The sequence below is a fragment of the Mirounga angustirostris genome, unplaced genomic scaffold, assembly GCF_029215605.1.
Source record: "Mirounga angustirostris isolate CCGP_5_RB_7025 unplaced genomic scaffold, mMirAng1.0.hap1 SCAF_17, whole genome shotgun sequence".
Taxonomy (NCBI): Eukaryota; Metazoa; Chordata; class Mammalia; order Carnivora; family Phocidae; genus Mirounga; species Mirounga angustirostris.
Genome location: NW_026991725.1, coordinates 57,896,298 through 57,914,372, shown reverse-complemented (window position 1 = coordinate 57,914,372; position 18,075 = coordinate 57,896,298). Strand labels below are relative to the sequence as shown.

Below are 18,075 nucleotides of genomic sequence, written 5' to 3'. Positions count from 1 at the left end.
AAGCACAGCGGGCGAGGGCCGGGAGCGCGTGCGGGGGAGAGCCGGTTCGGGGAAGGGCGCGCCAACGAAGACGCAAGCCGGGCCACCAGGTAAACGTGCACGGGATCCCACCGCCACCAGCACGAGAGCGGTCCCGCGACGCCCAGGACGCCAGCCGGCCTCAGCACCCTTGGCGCACCTCACCACGAACCGAGCCCCACACTGCTGGGGCCCAACCCCACGTGAACCCCCCCCGCCGCGGGGTCCCGTCTTGAACCTCCGTCTGTCCGGTCCGTCCCGGAAGTCACGACCCTGGGGGGAAGCGCCCCCAGGCGAGAGCGGCCCGACCCGTGCCCGGCACGCCACCGCCAGCGGCGACTCGGGACGGGAGCGGGCGGGCAGACAGCCGCTCGCGCGGCACGGGGAAGCGGGACGCGCGGGGGCGCCCCCCGAGCCCCTCGAGAGACAACGCCACGAGGAAGGGCGGCCGCCCGCGCGCTCGCACGCACGCGGGAGCCCCCACGCGCCGGACGCCGGCCAGGCCCGGCGGGACCCTCCCCCGACTCGGAGGGGGGAGGCGCAGGCCGCGGTAGGCAAAGAGCGGCGCTCGGCCCCCACCGCGGGGCCGGCAGAGTCAGACCCCTCGCAGAGAGGAAGTTCTGCCCAACACGCAACGGTAGTCACCCCGCACCGGTGGCCACTACGCGCAGAGGAGGGGCGGCGGCTGGGGGGTTCCGGTACCCCAAGGCACCCTCTCGGATCGCTAGAGAAGGCTTTCTCACCGAGGGCGCATCGCCCCCACCCAAATCGTGCCCCCCCGCCCGTCCGGGCCCCGCGGAACGGCGTTCCGAAGGCCTGACAGCCAAGGGCTCCGGGGGGCGGGCGGTGGATTCGCGCGGTAAGGAACAGGCACCACAAGGCAATCCTGAGCGCTCGCGGCCGGGACCCCGGGAGGAGACCGCCCTTCGCCACGCCACGCACGCCATGCTCGCGTCCCCGACCAACCGGGAGTTTTGCGCCTCCGGCGAGGCAACGACGAGCGGAGACAAAGCACGGCATGCCAGGCAAAAAAGGCGGCAGCCCCTCGGCTGGCCAAGCGCCAGAGCGCGGGCTCGGCCCGCCGCAACCGGCTCACACACGCCCCACCAAGTCCAGTCCCCACAACACCACCAGCACAGCTTGCGGCGGGGGATGACGAGGCACCCGCGTCCCACGGGGGGGGGCGGGGTGGGCCTCCCTTACCGACTCCACCACCCGCTCCTCGGACACGCCACCGACAGCGGTGGCCCGACGGAGGGGGCTCGCTGGGAACGGGAAACGACGCTACCGACTCGGCCTCAGGCACCTGAGACGACCTGGAGCGCTCCAGGGGCACCACGGAGGGCCACGCGCACAACGCGCTCAGCACGCCCAAGCGCGTGAGCAGCGCGGCGCCGGGACGGCCCTCCCCGTGGCGGGGAGGACCGCGCACCACACGAAGCCAGGGAAGGCAAGCGAGAGTGTCCGCTGCGTCGGGGGACCCCGGGCCCGCGAGCGCCGTCAGGCAGAACACGGGAAGGCGGGGTCGGGCCGGAGCCTGCACACACCCCCCCCGCACCCCCCACCTCACCGCCACGGCGGGCAGAGGCGAAGGAGCGAGGGGCCCGCGGGCAGAACGAGAAGAGCGGTCCCATTCGCCATGAACGTCCGTCCCTCGTCTGGCGCGGCTTAGGCCCGGCCCGGGAGAGCGCGAGAGCACCACATCGATCTGGCAAAACACAAGCGCCGAGAGGAGCCCGAGGAGGGGAGAAGCCGGTGAGGACAGCAACCCGAGGGGGAGCCTGTTTTGTTTTGTTTTTTTTCGGCCTCACCGGCACCCCCTCGAAAACCCCAGGGCAGGAACAGCCGGACAACCCGAGAGAGAGGAACGCCTGACACGCGGCACGGAGCCTTGCGGGACGGGAGGTTGTCACGACCACAGCCGGGTGCCCACAGAGTGGAGGACACAGGGTAAAGGACCCACGCGCCACCTGCCCACAACCGCCCTCGGGTGCTGGAGACCGGAGGCGGCACCAACGGCCTGGGCCACCTGGAGGCACAGGAGCCGGCGCACAGGCCCACGCGGACGGCTCAGGCCAGCGACGGCAGAGCCGGGCTTGGCATCCCTGTCAAGCCCGGAGCCCCGCCACACGCCCAGAAGCCCACCTCCCTTAAGGAGAGGATCGCCCAAACATAACGTGCCAGCACCTACCTGGCGGCAAAAAGGGCTCATTTCGGGCGAGAAAATAGCCGCGCCGCCTGGCGTGGCCTAGCCACAGGTCACCGGGATCTCCTGGGACCGTGTCCCGGCCACGGGCCCCAAGCACTAATCCATCGCCCCCGTCTCCCCCCGGAGCCCCCCCCGCGCCCCCCCCCCCCCCCCCCGGGCCATCTGGTCGACCCCCGGAACGTGGTGGCAGCCGGCAGCGAGTAGGGACTTGGCGGGAGGTGGAGCGGCCCGGATAGGCCCGCCCCCGGGTCCGCCTTTCGTCCCCAAATCGGGACTTTAGAAATTCTCACCAAGTTCTGTGGAGGCCCCTGCGGACGCCCTCCTCCCCGGGCCTCAGGACCGCCCCATGCCGGTCCCCGACTCCCGGCCGGGACTGAGGAAAGGGGGCGATGCCGCGGAGGCGTCCCCCCGAAGGCCGGACCTCAACGGGAACCGCAGCCGGGCCCCTGGGGCCCTCGCGGCCCGGCCCGGCCCGGCCCGACCCGGTCGGGTCCCCACCTCCGCAGCGGGCCTCGGAAAACTTGTTAAGAATATCGGGTCCGGGGCGCCTGGGTGGCTCAGTTGGTTAAGCGACTGCCTTCGGCTCGGGTCATGATCCTGGAGTCCCGGGATCGAGTCCCGCATCGGGCTCCCTGCTCGGCGGGGAGTCTGCTTCTCCCTCTGACCCTCCTCCCTCTCATGCTCTCTGTCTCTCATTCTCTCTCTCTCAAATAAATAAATAAATAAATAAAAACCTTAAAAAAAAAAAAAAATATCGGGTCCGATGACCGGGACCCCACGCGTGCCCGCGGCGGGGCCCGTCGCGCCATCCATGGGCTTCCCCGCAAGGCTCAGGCCGGTCCCCAACCGCCCGAGCGTGACACGGAAGGCCCAACGGCCGACCGGAGCCACGGGCCGGATGGCGTCCGGGCGCCCGACGCAGCCTCTCCCATTCCCGCGGGCGGAGGAGGGGGCACCGGCGGGTGCTGGTCGACCCGTCCAGGCGGCCACCCTAGCGTGGCTCTCCGGGAGCGAGGCGGCGGCGCCACCACCAGCCCACAAACCTGGAGGCTCAATCTCCCGCGAGCGGAGGTCGCGCCGGTGGCCCGGAGACAGCGGGCCGATCTCGCTAGCGTCGCCGGCCTCCCGGTACTCCGCCTCGGGAACCGCGGCCAAATACAATCCCTTGCCGACATCGCTGACACTCCGGCGGGGACACGCTATCTAAAAGCGGCCGCCAGGTGGCACCCGACAACCGGCGCGAACAACAACGAGGCAGATCCGGATCGCGGGCCCGCGAAGGCGCACAGCCCGGCCGCCCGGCCGCCCGATCTCGTGGGGCACGGGCCTCCCACAGCGGCACACCTGCGGCGCCCGGGCTTCCGGGAGGACTTAAGACACATTTCGGCGGGCAAGGACCGTAAAACCGAGACCAAGCGAGTACTCCGACAACCACCACGGATGAACCTTCTCTCTTCTATCATTTTAAGGGGAGGAGGAGGTCTCTCTGAAGCATACGAAGAAAGCTCAGGACAGGAAGGGGGGGGGGGGATTGACACACACCCCCAGAAAGGTGCACATCAAATCCGTCTCTGCACGTACGCGATAACGTCCAAGGCCAACAAGCGGGGCGGGGCGTGCGGGGGCGGGGGGCGGGGCGCGCGGTGCGTGCGGGGGCGGGGGCGGGGCGGGGCGGTGCGTGCGGGGGCGGGGGGCGGGGCGGGGCGGTGCGTGCGGGGGCGGGGGGCGGGGCGGGGGCAGGCGCGGAATGGGGAGGAAGGGAGTTAAAATAGTCCTTCACTCAAGAAATCCAGTTCCGCAGAATAGAGAGCCCAGAAATGGACCCTCAACTCTATGGTCAACTCATCTTTGACAAAGCAGGAAAGAATGTCCAATGGAACAAAGACAGTCTCTTCAACAAATGGTGTTGGGAAAATTGGATAGCCACATGCAGAAGAATGAAACTGGACCATTTCCTTACACCACACACAAAAATAGACTCCAAATGGTTGAAAGACCTCAATGTGAGACAGGAGTCCATCCAAATCCTAAAGGAGAACACAGGCAGCAACCTCTTTGACCTCAGCCAAAGCAACTTCTTCCTAGAAACATCGCCAAAGGCAAGGGAAGCAAAGGCAAAAATGAACTATTGGGACTTCATCAAGATAAAAAGCTTTTGCAAAGCAAAGGAAACAGTCCACAAAACCAAAAGACAACCGACAGAATGGGAGAAGATATTTGCAAATGACATATCAGATAAAGGGCTCGTATCCAAAATCTATAAAGAACTCATCCAACTCAACACCCAAAGAACAAAGAATCCAATCAAGAAATGGGCAGAAGACATGAACAGACATTTTTCCAAAGAAGACATCCAAATGGCCAACAGACACATGAAAAAGTGCTCAATATCGCTCAGCATCAGGGAAATCCAAATCAAAACCTCAATGAGGGCGCCTGGGTGGCTCAGTTGGTTAAGCGACCGCCTTCGGCTCGGGTCATGATCCTGGAGTCCCAGGATCGAGTCCCGCATCGGGCTCCCTGCTCAGCGGGGAGTCTGCTTCTCCCTCTGATCCTCCTGACCCTCCCCCCTCTCATGCTCTCTTTCTGTCTCTCTCTCTCTCTCAAATAAATAAATAAAATCTTAAAAAAAAAAAAAAAAACCTCAATGAGATACCACCTCACACCAGTCAGAATGGCTAAAAGTAACAAGTCAGGAAATGACAGATGTTGGCGGGGATGCGGAGAAAGGGGAACCCTCCTACACTGTTGGTGGGAATGCAAGCTGGTGCAGCCACTCTGGAAAACTGTATGGAGATTCCTCAAAAAGTTGAAACTAGAGCTGCCGTATGATCCAGCAATTGCACTACTGGGTATTTACCCCAAAGATACAAAAATAGGGATCCGAAGGGGTACGTGCACCCCGATGTTTATAGCAGCAATATCCACGATAGCCAAACTGTGGAAAGAGCCAAGATGTCCATCGACAGATGAATGGATAAAGAAGATGTGGTATATATATACATACAATGGAATATCATGCAACCATCAAAAGGAATGAGATCTTGCCATTGGCAACGACGTGGATGGAACTGGAGGGTATTATGTTGAGTGAAATAAGTCAAACAGAGAAAGACATGTATCCTATGATCTCACGGATAGGAGGAATTCTTAATCGCAGGAAACAAGCTGAGGGTTGCTGGAGTGGGGGGTGGGGTGGGAGGGATGGGGTGACTGGGTGATAGACACTGGGGAGGGTAGGTGCTCTGGCAAGCGCTGTGAATTGTGCAAGACTGTTGAATCTCAGATCTGTACCTCTGAAACAAATAATGCAATCTATGTTAAGAAAAAAAAAAAAAGAGGGCGCCTGGGTGGCTCAGTTGGTTAAGCGACTGCCTTCGGCTCAGGTCATGATCCCGGAGTCCCGGGATCGAGTCCCGCATCGGGCTCCCTGCTCGGCAGGAAGCCTGCTTCTCCCTCTCCCACTCCCCCTGCTTGTGTTCCCTCTCTCGCTGTGTCTCCCTCTGTCAAATAAATCAATAAAATCGTAAAAATATATATCTTTAAAGAAATCCAGTTCCGGGACATCCGTGCCGTCCAACACTAGTACGGGGTGGGCGGGGGAGGTGCTCTAGAAGAGTTAAATATTGATGATGATGATGATGATGATGGAGAAGAAGAAGAAGGAGGAGGAGGAGGAGGAGGAGGAGGAGGAGGAGAACTGTTCCATGCTATTAAGGGTAAAACAAAAACAAGGCGTAGAACTTCCTCTGGCTCGTAAAGGGGGAAAAAAAAAATGGTTTGGGTTTTGTTTTTTGTTTTTTCTTTCTTCCTGTTTCAACTAAGCGCATTTCAGGGCACCTGACTGGCTCCGGTCGGAGGAGGCCCACGCGACTGCGACTCTTGATCTGCAGGGGTCGTGAGTTCCAGCACCATGCTGGATGATCACTCAAAAAGCTTTCAAAAACAAACACGCAAACAACCGACACCGAGCAGCATTAACCATCAAAGATACACACCTGTGACGAATACGACGTCAGAGGAAACCACGAGCAGCAGTAGCAGAGGATAGGACACTAGAGGGCAACAGAGCCCCATCCATAGGTGCTAGGGGCACTTGAACGCTTTCTGTGTCCACTAGGGACCTCGAAAAAACTTCACTCCCCTATCCAGGGAGGAGAGGGGAGAAGCAACCTCCAGCAAGAATTCCTTTGATTATCTTAATCGCAGGAAACAAACTGAGTGTTGTTGGAGTGGGGGGTGGGGTGGGAGGGATGGGGTGACTGGGTGATGGACACTGGGGAGGGTGTGTGCTCTGGTAAGCGCTGTGAATTGTGCAAGACTGTTGAATCTCAGATCTGTACCTCTGAAACAAATAATAATGCAATCTATGTTAAGAAAAAAAAAAGAAGAAGAAGAAGAAGGAGGAGGAGGAGGAGGAGGAGGAGGAGGAGGAGGTAGCAGGAGGGGAAGAATGAAGCGGGGGGAAATCAGAGGGGTAGACGAACCATGAGAGACGATGGACTCTGAACAACAAACTGAGGGTTCTAGAGGGGAGGGGGGTGGGAGGATGGGTTAGCCTGGTGGTGGGTATTGAGGAGGGCCCATTCTGCATGGAGCAGTGGGTGTTGTGCACAAACAATGAATCATGGAACACTTCATCTAAAACTAATGATGTAATGTATGGGGATTAACATAAGAATAAAATAAAAGAAAAAAAAAAGAATTCCTTTGATTAAAGGTAACTCTTACTACATTGAACTTCACCATTTCGGGGCACCTGGGGGGTGGCTCAGTCGTTAAGCGTCCGCCTTCGGCTCAGGTGACGAGCCCAGGGCCCTGGGATCGAGCCCCACATCGGGCTCCCTGCTCCGCGGGAGGCCTGCTTCTCCCTCTCCCACTCCCCCTGCCTGTGTTCTCTCTCTCGCTGTCTCTCTCTGTCAAATAAATAAATAAAATCTTTAAAAAGTAAATAAATAAATAAATAAATAAATAAATAAATAAATAAATAAATAAATAAATAAAATAAACTTCACCATTTCAACATGGACCTTTAATGGTTTCCTTCCCAACCAAGCCTTTCTCCTTGCCTCCTCCTTACCCGCGTGAATCCCTGATCCCACTTCACAACATCCCCCCCCCCACACACACACACCAGGCTGAAAACTGTTCTCTCTAAACCATAAATCCTGAGCATCAGGAAAGTACACGAGGAAACACAGACGAGAGAGAGAGAGAGAGAGAGAGAGAGAGAGAGAGAGAGACCAAGCAAATAATGTGGCTCTGAAGGCTGGACATCGATCGAGTTGAGAGAAAGGACCAGACATCACAAACTCGAAAAGAAGGTTTTCCTTTAAAGCTGATCTCTTCCTGAGTTGGCTAAACTACGTTCTTTACTGGTACGGCCTCCACTCAAGAGTGCGACGATCAAAAGAAGGTTTCGCAGTAAACACTTCACGGGTGCATCTATTAAAAAAAAAAAAGAAAAGAAAAGAAAAAAAAGGGCGCCTGGGTGGCTCAGTTGGTTAAGCGACTGCCTTCGGCTCAGGTCATGATCCCGGAGTCCCGGGATCGAGTCCCGCATCGGGCTCCCTGCTCGGCAGGGAGTCTGCTTCTCCCTCTGACCCTTCCCCCCTCTCATGTGCTCTCTGTCTCTCTCATTCTCTCTGTCTCAAATAAATAAATAAAATCTTTAAAAAAAAAAGTTCACGGGTGCAGGCTTCACATTGGTTTTTCAAGTACACGTATTTCAGGGCACCTGGCTGGCTCGGTCGGAGGAGGCCCACGCGACCGCGACTCTTGATCGGCGGGCGTCGTGAGTTCCAGCACCGCACTGGATGGGTGTACAGATTACATACACAAGCAGACAGGCAAAAGGAATTAGAATCGCTATGGTGATTTCGAAGAAAACAAAACAAAACTCAGGAAACAAAGTCGTCCTCTCCGGGCCCGTTTCATGCTTATGTATAGAGGCGATAGAGACCCTGTGATGTTGGCAGACAAAAGAGACAGGTCGGTGGATGGAACGCCACAGATACCCAAACAGATAGGCCCAAGCCCGACAGAAGTTTGACAAATGCGCAAAGGCCATTGGAAGGAGGAAAGACGGCCCACCTCCCCACGAAATCAGAGGGCAGGCATCAGACATCCACAGACCCAACACGCAGGCAAGCAGGCAGACAAAGAAACAAGAAAGCTGGGGCGCCTGGCTGGCTCAATCCGTGAACCGTCCGCCTGCCTTCGGCTCAGGCCCTGAGCTCAGGGTCCGGGGATCCAGCCCCACATCGGGCTCCCTGCTCGGCGGAGACTCTGCTTCTCTCTCTCTCAATCTCTCTCTCTCTCTCTCTCTCTCCCTCCCTCCCCCCTCCCTCCCCCCACCCCTCCTCTCAAATAAATAAAAGTCTTTTAAAAAGAATAATTTAAAAAAAAAAAAAAAGGAAGAAAAGAACGTCACTCACTCCCCTTCCGGCATAGGGAGGACATCTTCGGGGGGGGGCGGGGGATGGGGGGGATGCCTCTCGGGAGAAAAGGGGGAGATTCAGCGAGTCAGCGCACCCTCCTTGCACCTGTGTGTGGGGGGGGGGGGGGTGGTGGTTTGTGTGTTTCCTTGCCGCTGCTCGTTTTTTACAAGTGTATATAGAGTTCAAAACAGTATGCTGGTTTCCTTTATATCTAAGTCTTATCTCGGGTTTGGGTTCTGATGGGAGGAGGGAGGGCCACCTTTTCTTCCGACATGGTGGAGAAGGAGAAGAGGGATGCAGGCCTGTGCATATTCTTTTCCGTCGTGGGGTGAGCAGAGGACTCGGATTCAGCTCTTGCTGGATGGGATCTAATTTCTCTGTAAACAATCAGGCAAGATATCAGGCGAACAGAGGGCGAGCAAAGGTTAGCAGAACATGGACAAGATTGGCTATGGGTGCTGGAGTTTCCAAAGCAAGGATTTCATCAGAGGCACGTGAATGTCAAAGATTTCCAGGGACCATGTTCATGGATGACTTGGGGTATAGGTCATTTCAAAGTTACGGTGCTACCACCCGGTCACTTGAGCATACTGTCTCCAGCTCACGGCTGCAGATGCGATATGGGGCTCCTCCAGGGATGGAATTGTGCCAGAGAAAGGGAGACAGCAGCCTGTAATTGAGCCTAAGGTGTGTCTGAGAGAGTGACTCTCTAAAGTGCCTTGAGGCAGAAGGAGACCAGCTAGATTTGTCTTTGCTAGGTATTTGTGGCAATGGGGTCGGTGTGGCTGGTGGGTGTTGTCTGTTTATTTTCTAGATTCAGAGAAAGAACTCTTCAAGTGGAAGTATTTGCACAAGGGGTCTGGCAGGATGGGAGGGTGCAGGGGTCGGTCCATTTAACAAGATAACAGGAGGATCAGGCCTTTTAAGAACTAGGCAAAGAGAGGAGTTTAGCTTTGGTCATCACAGCACCTGGCACCTCAGCAGAAACAACAGAAGGTTCCCAGGATGAATTGAGTTGCAGGAGTCAGCGTGAGCAGACCCCACCACCCTCAGCCCTTATCCCTCAGCGCCCCCCCCCCCCGCCCCCCAGGCACACACACCCGGGCAGGCAGCGGCTATAGTCCACTCCGAGCTCCAGATCTGGGTCCCGCCCCCCCACCCCCACCCCCACCCCCACCCCCACAGGGCTCCCCTGTCCTCTTCTCAGCCAGAGATGTATATGGGAGGGTGGTCCCAGAACAAATCTCCCCTCATCCACGGAAACCTTGCCAACACTTCGACCACTTTGCCTGAGCTACCAACTCATCTGTACCCGTGCGTGATTTTTTCCCTATGGACCAGGGGCCTAGTTACCAACTTAGGATGGACAGCCCCCCCCCCCCCCCAGCCTACTGTTCCAATTCGACCAGAGGACTTCAGTTGGGGGGGGATGGGGGGGCTGGGGCTGGGGCTGGGGCGGCTGATGGGACGTTCAGGGTGATCCATTCTAATGGGCCTCATTCAATCGCTTCATTCAAATGCAGAAAGCTTTCTGTTAAAGTCAGAGCCTGGAGCTTCCCTCCATTCAATGGCTTTCCTCAACTCCCCCTAACCCTTAGGCTGCAGCTTGCAAACTTCGGAGAGAGATGAGGGAGGGAGGGAGGGAGGGACGGAAGGGAGGGAGGGAGGGAGGGAGGGAGGGAGGGAGGGAGGGAGGGAAGGGAGGGAGGGAGGAGGGGAAGGGGAAAGAGGGTGTCTGAAGAGCTCACCTCATCTGGGGGCAAAAAGAGTCCCCTCCTTTTCCTAACCCACGAAACTCCAGTAAACCCTTTGGGAATCATGAATGTGGGGGATGATGTCTTACTATACTGCCTTCCAGGGATGGGTGTGCAGGTAGGAGGGTGTGGCATGGTGTGGCTGGCTGAGTCTGAGGAGGACCTTGAACACATGATGGTGGTATCTTAGCGGTCAGAGGCCAAACACAAGCATGGAGTGATAAGGGCTAAGGGCTAAGGGCTAAGGGAGGCCTGACAGGGACCGTTCTAACTCATCCACCGAGTTATGGGCCCAGCAAGCACACTCCTCTAAATCAACATTAACAGTTTATTGATTGTTGGGGCACCTGGGTGGCTCAGTCATTAAGCATGTGCCTTCGGCTCAGGTCATGATCCCAGGGTCCTGGGATCGAGCTCCGCATCGGGCTCCCTGCTCCGCGGGAAGCCCGCTTCTCCCTCTCCCACTCCCCCTGCTTGTGTTCCCTCTCTCGCTGTGTCTCTCTCTGTCAAATAAATAAATAAATACAATCTTAAAAAAAAAAAAAAAAAACAGTTTATTGATTATCCATCGACCTGTCCTCCCTCTCCCACCTGCTTCCCAAGGGAAATCCTCGGTCTCATTCCACGTAGTCACTGGCTGTTTTCGCACACCACCTTCCTGTCCAGTAAGAGGAGGAAGGAAGATGGACAAACAGGAACCAGCCCCACAGATGGCACCTCTGCACAGAGGGGTGAGTGTGAGTCTCATTGGGCCAACTGTGACTCTGAGCCATGATCCCAGGGTTGTTTAAAATATGGAACAGAAGGAGCACCTGGGTGGCTCAGTCAGAACAGCACATGACTCTTGATCTCAGTCAGGGTCCTGAGTTCAAGCCCTACACTGGGACTACAGATGATGAAAAATGAATGAATGAATGAATGAATGAATGAATGAATGAATGAATGAATTTTTAAAAATAAAGTATGTAATGTTTATCTCTTTAAAAAAAAAAAATGGAATGGAGGGGCGCCTGGGTGGCTGCCGGTTGAGCATCTGCCTTCAGCTCAGGTCATAATCTCAGGGTGCTGGGATCGAGCCCCACCCCTCTGGGGCTCCCTGCTCAATGGGGAGTCTTCTCCCTCTCCCTCTGCCCCTCCACCCACCCATGCGTGCAAGCTCTCTGTCTCTCTGTCTCTCTGTCTCTCTGTCTCTCTGTCTCTCTCTCTCTCTGTGTGTTTCTCTCTCTGTCTCTGTCTCTCTCTGTGTGTCTCTCTCTCTGAAATAAATAAATAAAAACAAACAATCAAACTTCAAAAAGGAAAAGGGCAGGGACATTTATGATTATTCATGGCGAAAGTTGGAGCACGTATATTCAGGAAACATATGTACCATAGATTCCCATGTTTACTTCGGGGTGGAGACCTGACATCTGAATGAGGCAAAACTGAGTCCCTGATGTCAGGAGGTTATCTGAGGACAAGGAGAAGAGGCTGTGGGCATGCTCTGAGAGCTGGTACAACCTGGATGGGGTCTTAGGCTCCTTTTCTCAGGTAAGGAATCAGGACCTCGCTTCTTCATAGGCTGCAGCCATTATCAGTTGACCTTGAGTCCAGACTTCTGCAGAGACAGCCAGTATTTGGTAGCAGGGCCTGAAAAGACACAATAGCTGACTAGGGGGAAACAGTTCCCTGAAAAACCAGCTTTAAGCTTTCTGCTAGCATCAACCTCATTAACCTTATGGGGCACGGTTTCAATCCCCACCCCCACCCCCACCCCCACCCCCACCAAGTGAGGATCATTCCTCAGTCTTAGGGAATTGGGATGATGATGGCTGTGGCTATTCTTTCATCTCCTCAGGGGAGGTAGGTTTTGGGTAAACGACAGTTTCTGTAAATCTTAGCTGTAACATGGCTATGTTCAGGGCTAAACAGAAGTTTTTAACCTACAGGTTAAAAGGGAATAAAAATAACAGGGAGTCAGACATGCTACATTTTTCCCTGTTAAAATTTCCCCTTGTCCATCCTGCATTCCATTTCTATGACACATGGGCAGAGGTCTGCCTTCTTTATTTAACTGCTTCAAGCTGAATTAGGGTGCAGTAGAGGCTTTGGAATGGAAGGATCTGAGACACTGCAGGTCGCAATTTTTGGTCCCTTGTGCTAATGGAGGGGGTCTCAGAGATAGTTCCTTATCTGAGAACTTGGTTATTTTTCTACATGGTTTGGGACTACATGACACCATTGATTTTATCCCCAAGTGTAGTCTAAGGAATAGTAACAGTAGAGTCAAACCCAATTCTCTCATTCTCTCTCAAATTGATCTGATATCGGTGGGTATCCAAGAATACAGATCAGTAAATTAGTCTGAGCCCCTCCCCTGGGGGGGGGGCGGTAGGTTGTGGTGGTGAAGGGCTTCTGGTAGCCAAGTAGCTTAGTGTTTGATTTTATTTACATGGGTTCTTTTTTATTTTTTTTTTTCTTTAAAGATTTCTATTAAGTAATCTCTACACTCAATGTGGGGCTCGAACTCACAACCCCGAGATCTAGAGTCGTATGTTCTACCAGCTGAGCCAGCCAGGTGCCCCTATTTATATGGGTTCTTATTTTCCAAAGAGGAGTTAATACAGGTGCAGCAAGGTGGAATTAAGGATCATAGACTCTGCCTCATTCAGCAAGTGATCTTGTAGTTAATAAGAGGCATTTCTATGGAAACAAAAGGAAAACATGGTTAATGGTTGGAACAAGGGATACACCTGGTGTCTAAGTCCAGAGGGCTGCCAGTGAGAAGGTCTCTAGATGTCAGGCTTGAAGCATCCTCCAATAGAGTGGGAGTGGGCAGGGGCAATCTGACTAATTTTTCTGGCGTATAGTTCAAATGTCTCATTTTGAGTGACTCATAGAGCAACAGGCACAAAGATTGTCTATATATGAGTTATTGTGGTCATTTCCCTGAAATTTATTTCAAGTTGTCCAGCTTTCATTTGCCAGACTTCAGGAAAAAGGACAGTTTTAGTTCTTAATGATTGTAAGATAAGAGAATGGGAGAATGTTCTGAAACAAATAATGCAATATATGTTAAGGGGAAAAAAAGAAGAAGAAGAAGAAGGAGGAGGAGGAGGAGGAGGAGGAGGAGAAAAGGAGGAGGAGAAAAGAAGAAGGAGAAGAAAAGAAGAAGACGAAAAGAAGAAGAAAAGAAGAAGGAGAAGAAAAGAAGAAGAAGAAAAGAAGAAGAAGAAGAAGAAGAAGAAGAAGGAGAGAAGAAGAAGAAGAAGAAAAGAAGAAGAAGAAGAAGAAGAAGAAGGAGAGAAGAAGAAGAAGAAGGAGAGAAGAAGAAGAAGAAGAAGAAGAAGAAGAAGAAGAAGAAGAAGGAGAGAAGAAGAAGAAGAAGAAGAAGAAGAAGAAGAAGAAGAAGAAGAAGAAGAAGAAGGAGAAGGAGAGAAGGAGAAGAAGAAGAAGAAGAAGAAGAAGAAGAAGAAGAAGAAGAAGAAGAAGGAGAAGAAGAAGAAGAAGGAGAAAAGAAGAAGAAGAAGAAGAAGAGGAGGAGGAGGAGGAAGAAGGAGGAGGAGGAGGAGGAGGTAGCGGGAGGGGACGAATGAAGCGGGGGGAAATCGGAGGGGCGGACGAACCATGAGAGACGATGGACTCTGAACAACAAACTGAGGGTTCTAGAGGGGAGGGGGGTGGGAGGATGGGTTAGCCTGGTGGTGGGTATTGAGGAGGGCCCATTCTGCATGGAGCACTGGGTGTTATGCACAAACAATGAATCATGGAATACTTCATCTAAAACTAATGATGTAATGTATGGGGATTAACCTAAGAATAAAAAAATAAATTAATTAAAAAAAAGAGAGAGAATGGGAGAATGTTGGAAACCTTAGTTTGAAGAGTCACAGTCAGATACTCAAGGAAACCAGAAGGATCCAGGATCCAGTCCAGTTTTATAGGCAAACAATAAACGTTCAAAGATAATTAATCTAACACTCACAAAAGTGTGTTATTGAAATGTAATCTTTCTCTCTAAAGTCACCTTCATTCCTGTCAAAGATAGCCAAAAGAAGATTAATTTGTTTGTAAAACAAGTCCAGTTTTAACAAACTTGGCCCAATCATCTACGTAGGGACAGCAAGAATAGCAATTGACCATATATGGGGTCTTTCTTCTCTTTTCTTTTTCCTTTCCTTCTTTTAAATCTGCTTTGATGGAGCTTTTTACAAGGAATTTTAGATTGATCCTTTAACTGCCTTTTTAAAGCCGAGAACCAAGCCAAATATTGGCCATCAGATTCGCCTGCAAGACTTGTAGATTTGCGGAGGGGTAGACGAACCAGGAGAGACGATGGACTCTGAACAACAAACTGAGGGTTCTAGAGGGGAGGGGGGTGGGAGGATGGGTTAGCCTGGTGGTGGGTATTGAGGAGGGCGCATTCTGCATGGAGCACTGGGTGTTGTGCACAAACAATGAATCATGGAACACTACATCTAAAACTAATGATGTGATGTACGGGGATTAACATAAGAATAAAAAAAATTACAAAAAAAAAAAAGACTTGTAGATTTGGGTGAATTCCTCTCTTCTTTGAGGGCCTCCAAATTTCCTGAAGTTCCTGCATCTGCCAGGAGGTGGTACTCTTCACTCACCTGGTAAGGTTGAGGGGACCTCTCTAAGCAAGGTTATCAGGCCAACATTTCTAAGGGGCTTTACTGGCTCCATAAAGTCAATCTGACTTTCTTAAAGCAGTCTCACCATATCTGAGTCTACGCATGTGTCTCTTCGAGATGACAGTCCAGGGGCACCTGGCTGGCTCAGTCGGTAGAGAGCACGACTCTTGATCTCAGGGTTGTGAGTTCGAGCCCCACGTTCAGTGTAGAGATTATTTAAAAAATAAAATCTCGGAGGAGCGCCTGGGTGGCTCAGTCGTCAAGCGTCTGTCGGCCTTCGGCTCAGGTCATGATCCCAGGGTCTTGGGATCGAGCCCCACATCGGGCTCTCTGCTTGGCCGGGAGCCTGCTTCTCCCTCTCCCGCTCCCCCTGCTTGTGTTCCCTCTCTCGCTGTGTCTCTCTCTGTCAAATAAATAAATACAATCTTAAGAAAGAAAAAAAGAGTACACTAACAATCCAAGAAAACCTTGTCATTTTAACATAGAAAACCCAAATCTCAATCTTATACCAGTGTGCTTTTCTTCTTCTTTTTTTTATTCTTATGTTAATCCCCTACATTACATCATTAGTTTTAGATGTGGTGTTCCATGATTCATTGTTTGTGCACAACACCCAGTGCTCCATGCAGAATGGGCCCTCCTCAATACCCACCACCAGGCTAACCCATCCTCCCACCCCCCTCCCCTCTAGAACCCTCAGTTTGTTGTTCAGAGTCCATCGTCTCTCATGGTTCGTCCGCCCCTCCGATTTCCCCCGCTTCATTCGTCCCCTCCCGCTACCTTCTTCTATTTTTTTTTTCTTCTTCACATAGATTGCGTTATTTGTTTCAGAGGTACAGATCTGAGATTCAACAGTCTTGCACAATTCACAGCGCTTGCCAGAGCACCTACCCTCCCCAGTGTCTATCAGCCAGTCACCCCATCCCTCCCACCCCACCCCCCACTCCAGCAACCCTCAGCTTGTTTCCTGCGATTAAGAATTCCTCCTATCCGTGAGATCATAGGATACATGTCTTTCTCTGTTTGACTTATTTCGCTCAACATAATACCCTCCAGTTCCACCAGTGTGCTTTTCAAACTGCCTTCTCCCAAGCTCAGTCAGTCCTGACCATGCATAAAATTCCTTTTCAAAAATTCTCCTTCACAAACCCCTTCCACAATTTCCTTTTTCATTCAGACTCGGTCTTAAAGTTTTCTTTCTTTAAGTACCCAGTCCCGTTTCAGTACACCATTACTTCCTTTTCCCTCAACAAAAAAAATGTTTTCTCATTTCTTGTACCTCTTTTACACGTCTCCTACCTTCCCACACACGGAGTTGTTTTTGTTATCATTTTGTAGCAGTCCCAATTCCATGTGGCAGAATTTTAATTCTTAGAAATCTCAGTCTCTGGTGAAACGTTAGTAGTAACCAATGGCGCACTCTCTATTACACCAGAATTCTTTAGATTGGCAAATGTATGAATATATTTCATAAATTTTATTTATTTGACAGAGAGAGACACAGCGAGAGAGGGAACACAAGCAGGGGAAGGGACAGAGGGAAAAGAAGGTTCCCCAATGAACAGGGAGCCCAATGCGGGGCTCGATCCCAGGACCCTGGGATCATGACCTGAGCCGAAGGCAGACGCTGAACGACTGAGCCACCCAGGCACCCAAACGTGGTTGGTTGGTTGGTTGGTTTTTATAAAGGTGATGGAGAGGTATATTTTGATAACCACAAATACAGGCTCACTGTTGTGACGGGAGCGTGGCACATTCCACTGCCCACCCAACGGCTTGTAACGCAGGGAGAACCGAATCCAAGTGCTTTTATGACAAAGAAAAGAAAGAAAAGGAAAGAAAGAAAGAAAGAAAGAAAGAAAGAAAGAAAGAAAGAAAGAAAGAAAGAAAAAGGGAAAGAAAGAAAGAAAGAAAGAAAGAAAGAAAGAAAGAAAGAAAGAAAGAAAGAAACGCAAAGTTGATTATTTGTATTATGTGTGACATTGATAGCTCCAAAACCACGTCTTTTTAAAATAAACCAACAACCTTGAATTGGCTTTAACGCCAAAGAAGTTGCACCTGCGTCCACTAAAAAGTCAATCGATTGTTTTCCCCCATCAGACTCCTTGGGGAAAGTCTGAAGCGGGCGGTCTAAGATCAGCGGAGCCCTCGGGCCCCTTCCTGCTAGTTTGGGAGGTGCTCCAATTTAAACCTCATAAGGAGGTGGCCCAAGGGCTTGGGCCCAAGGGCAAGGGCTTTTGCTCCTTGATAAGGGGGTGGGGAGGAGGAGGAGGAGGAGGAGGAGAAAGGGGAGCCCATGGCACCCGGGGGGGGGGGGGCGGGGGGGGCGGGGGTAGGGAAGGGCGGCTGAGACGGCGGCAGGGGAGTAGAGCACTCCAGGCACACACACCAGTGGTGCAGAAACGGGGCAGGGGAGGCGGCAAGGGAGCCATTGGTAAGGCCCAGGGCACATATACATTTACAGTTTTGGACGAACCTTTTCTTTTTTTTCTTCTCCGCCTCCGCCTCCGCCTCCGCCTCCGCCTCCGCCTCCGCCTCCGCCTCCGCCTCCGCCTCCGCCTCCGCCTCCGCCTCCGCCTCCGCCTCCGCCTCCGCCTCCGCCTCCTTTCTTCATCTCCTTCTGCTTAATAGGCTTTGTCTGTGGTGGCTTTTCAGCCCTCCGGAAGCCAGTGGGTTGGGCATCGGTTCTGGTGCCTGTACTTGGGGAGGAGGAGGAGTGGATTTCAGATTTCTAGCATCGGCCTGTCTTCCTCCTCTTCTTCATTATTTTGACTGTTGGGAAGTGGGGGTAAGGTCAGGTGTGTTAAATTTTTGTCTATCTCTGGGCCGTCCCTTGGGTCCCTTACCTTGAGGCATCTTTATTGTGGAGTGACATAAGAGTCTGAATGTAGGGAATTTCATCCCAGATCATGTGAGCTTGAAAAACTGGGTTTATTCTTATCTGAGTTTTACCATGCCCGATTTTTACGAGCACCTGCCTCTAAACTCTTTAAGTAGGGGCACCTGTGTGGCTCAGG

At 52.8% G+C, this 18,075-nt stretch overlaps 1 protein-coding gene and 1 long non-coding RNA gene across 2 annotated transcripts in view; one reads left to right on the top strand and one right to left on the bottom strand.

The window, feature by feature from the left end:
* The window catches only part of LOC135362928 (proline-rich proteoglycan 2-like), a gene marked incomplete at its 5' end in the record, with an annotated part of 5,105 nt that extends 236 nt beyond the window's left edge, over window positions 1–4,869 (top strand). Inside the window, 2 exons of the mRNA XM_064582256.1 lie at window positions 1–3,779; window positions 4,088–4,869. The exon at window positions 1–3,779 is cut by the window's left edge and continues 236 nt beyond it. Of these exons, the coding sequence (XP_064438326.1) occupies window positions 1–838 (838 nt within the window). The remainder of the gene's footprint in view (window positions 3,780–4,087) is intronic.
* A 3,322-nt stretch (window positions 4,870–8,191) lies between these two features.
* Window positions 8,192–15,653, bottom strand: LOC135362954 (uncharacterized). The gene is made up of 3 exons (XR_010408479.1): window positions 15,144–15,653; window positions 11,791–12,050; window positions 8,192–9,044 (listed from the first exon to the last, which is right to left on the bottom strand). It is a non-coding gene; the product is annotated as an uncharacterized LOC135362954 (long non-coding RNA).
* Between the last annotated feature and the right edge of the window lie 2,422 nt (window positions 15,654–18,075).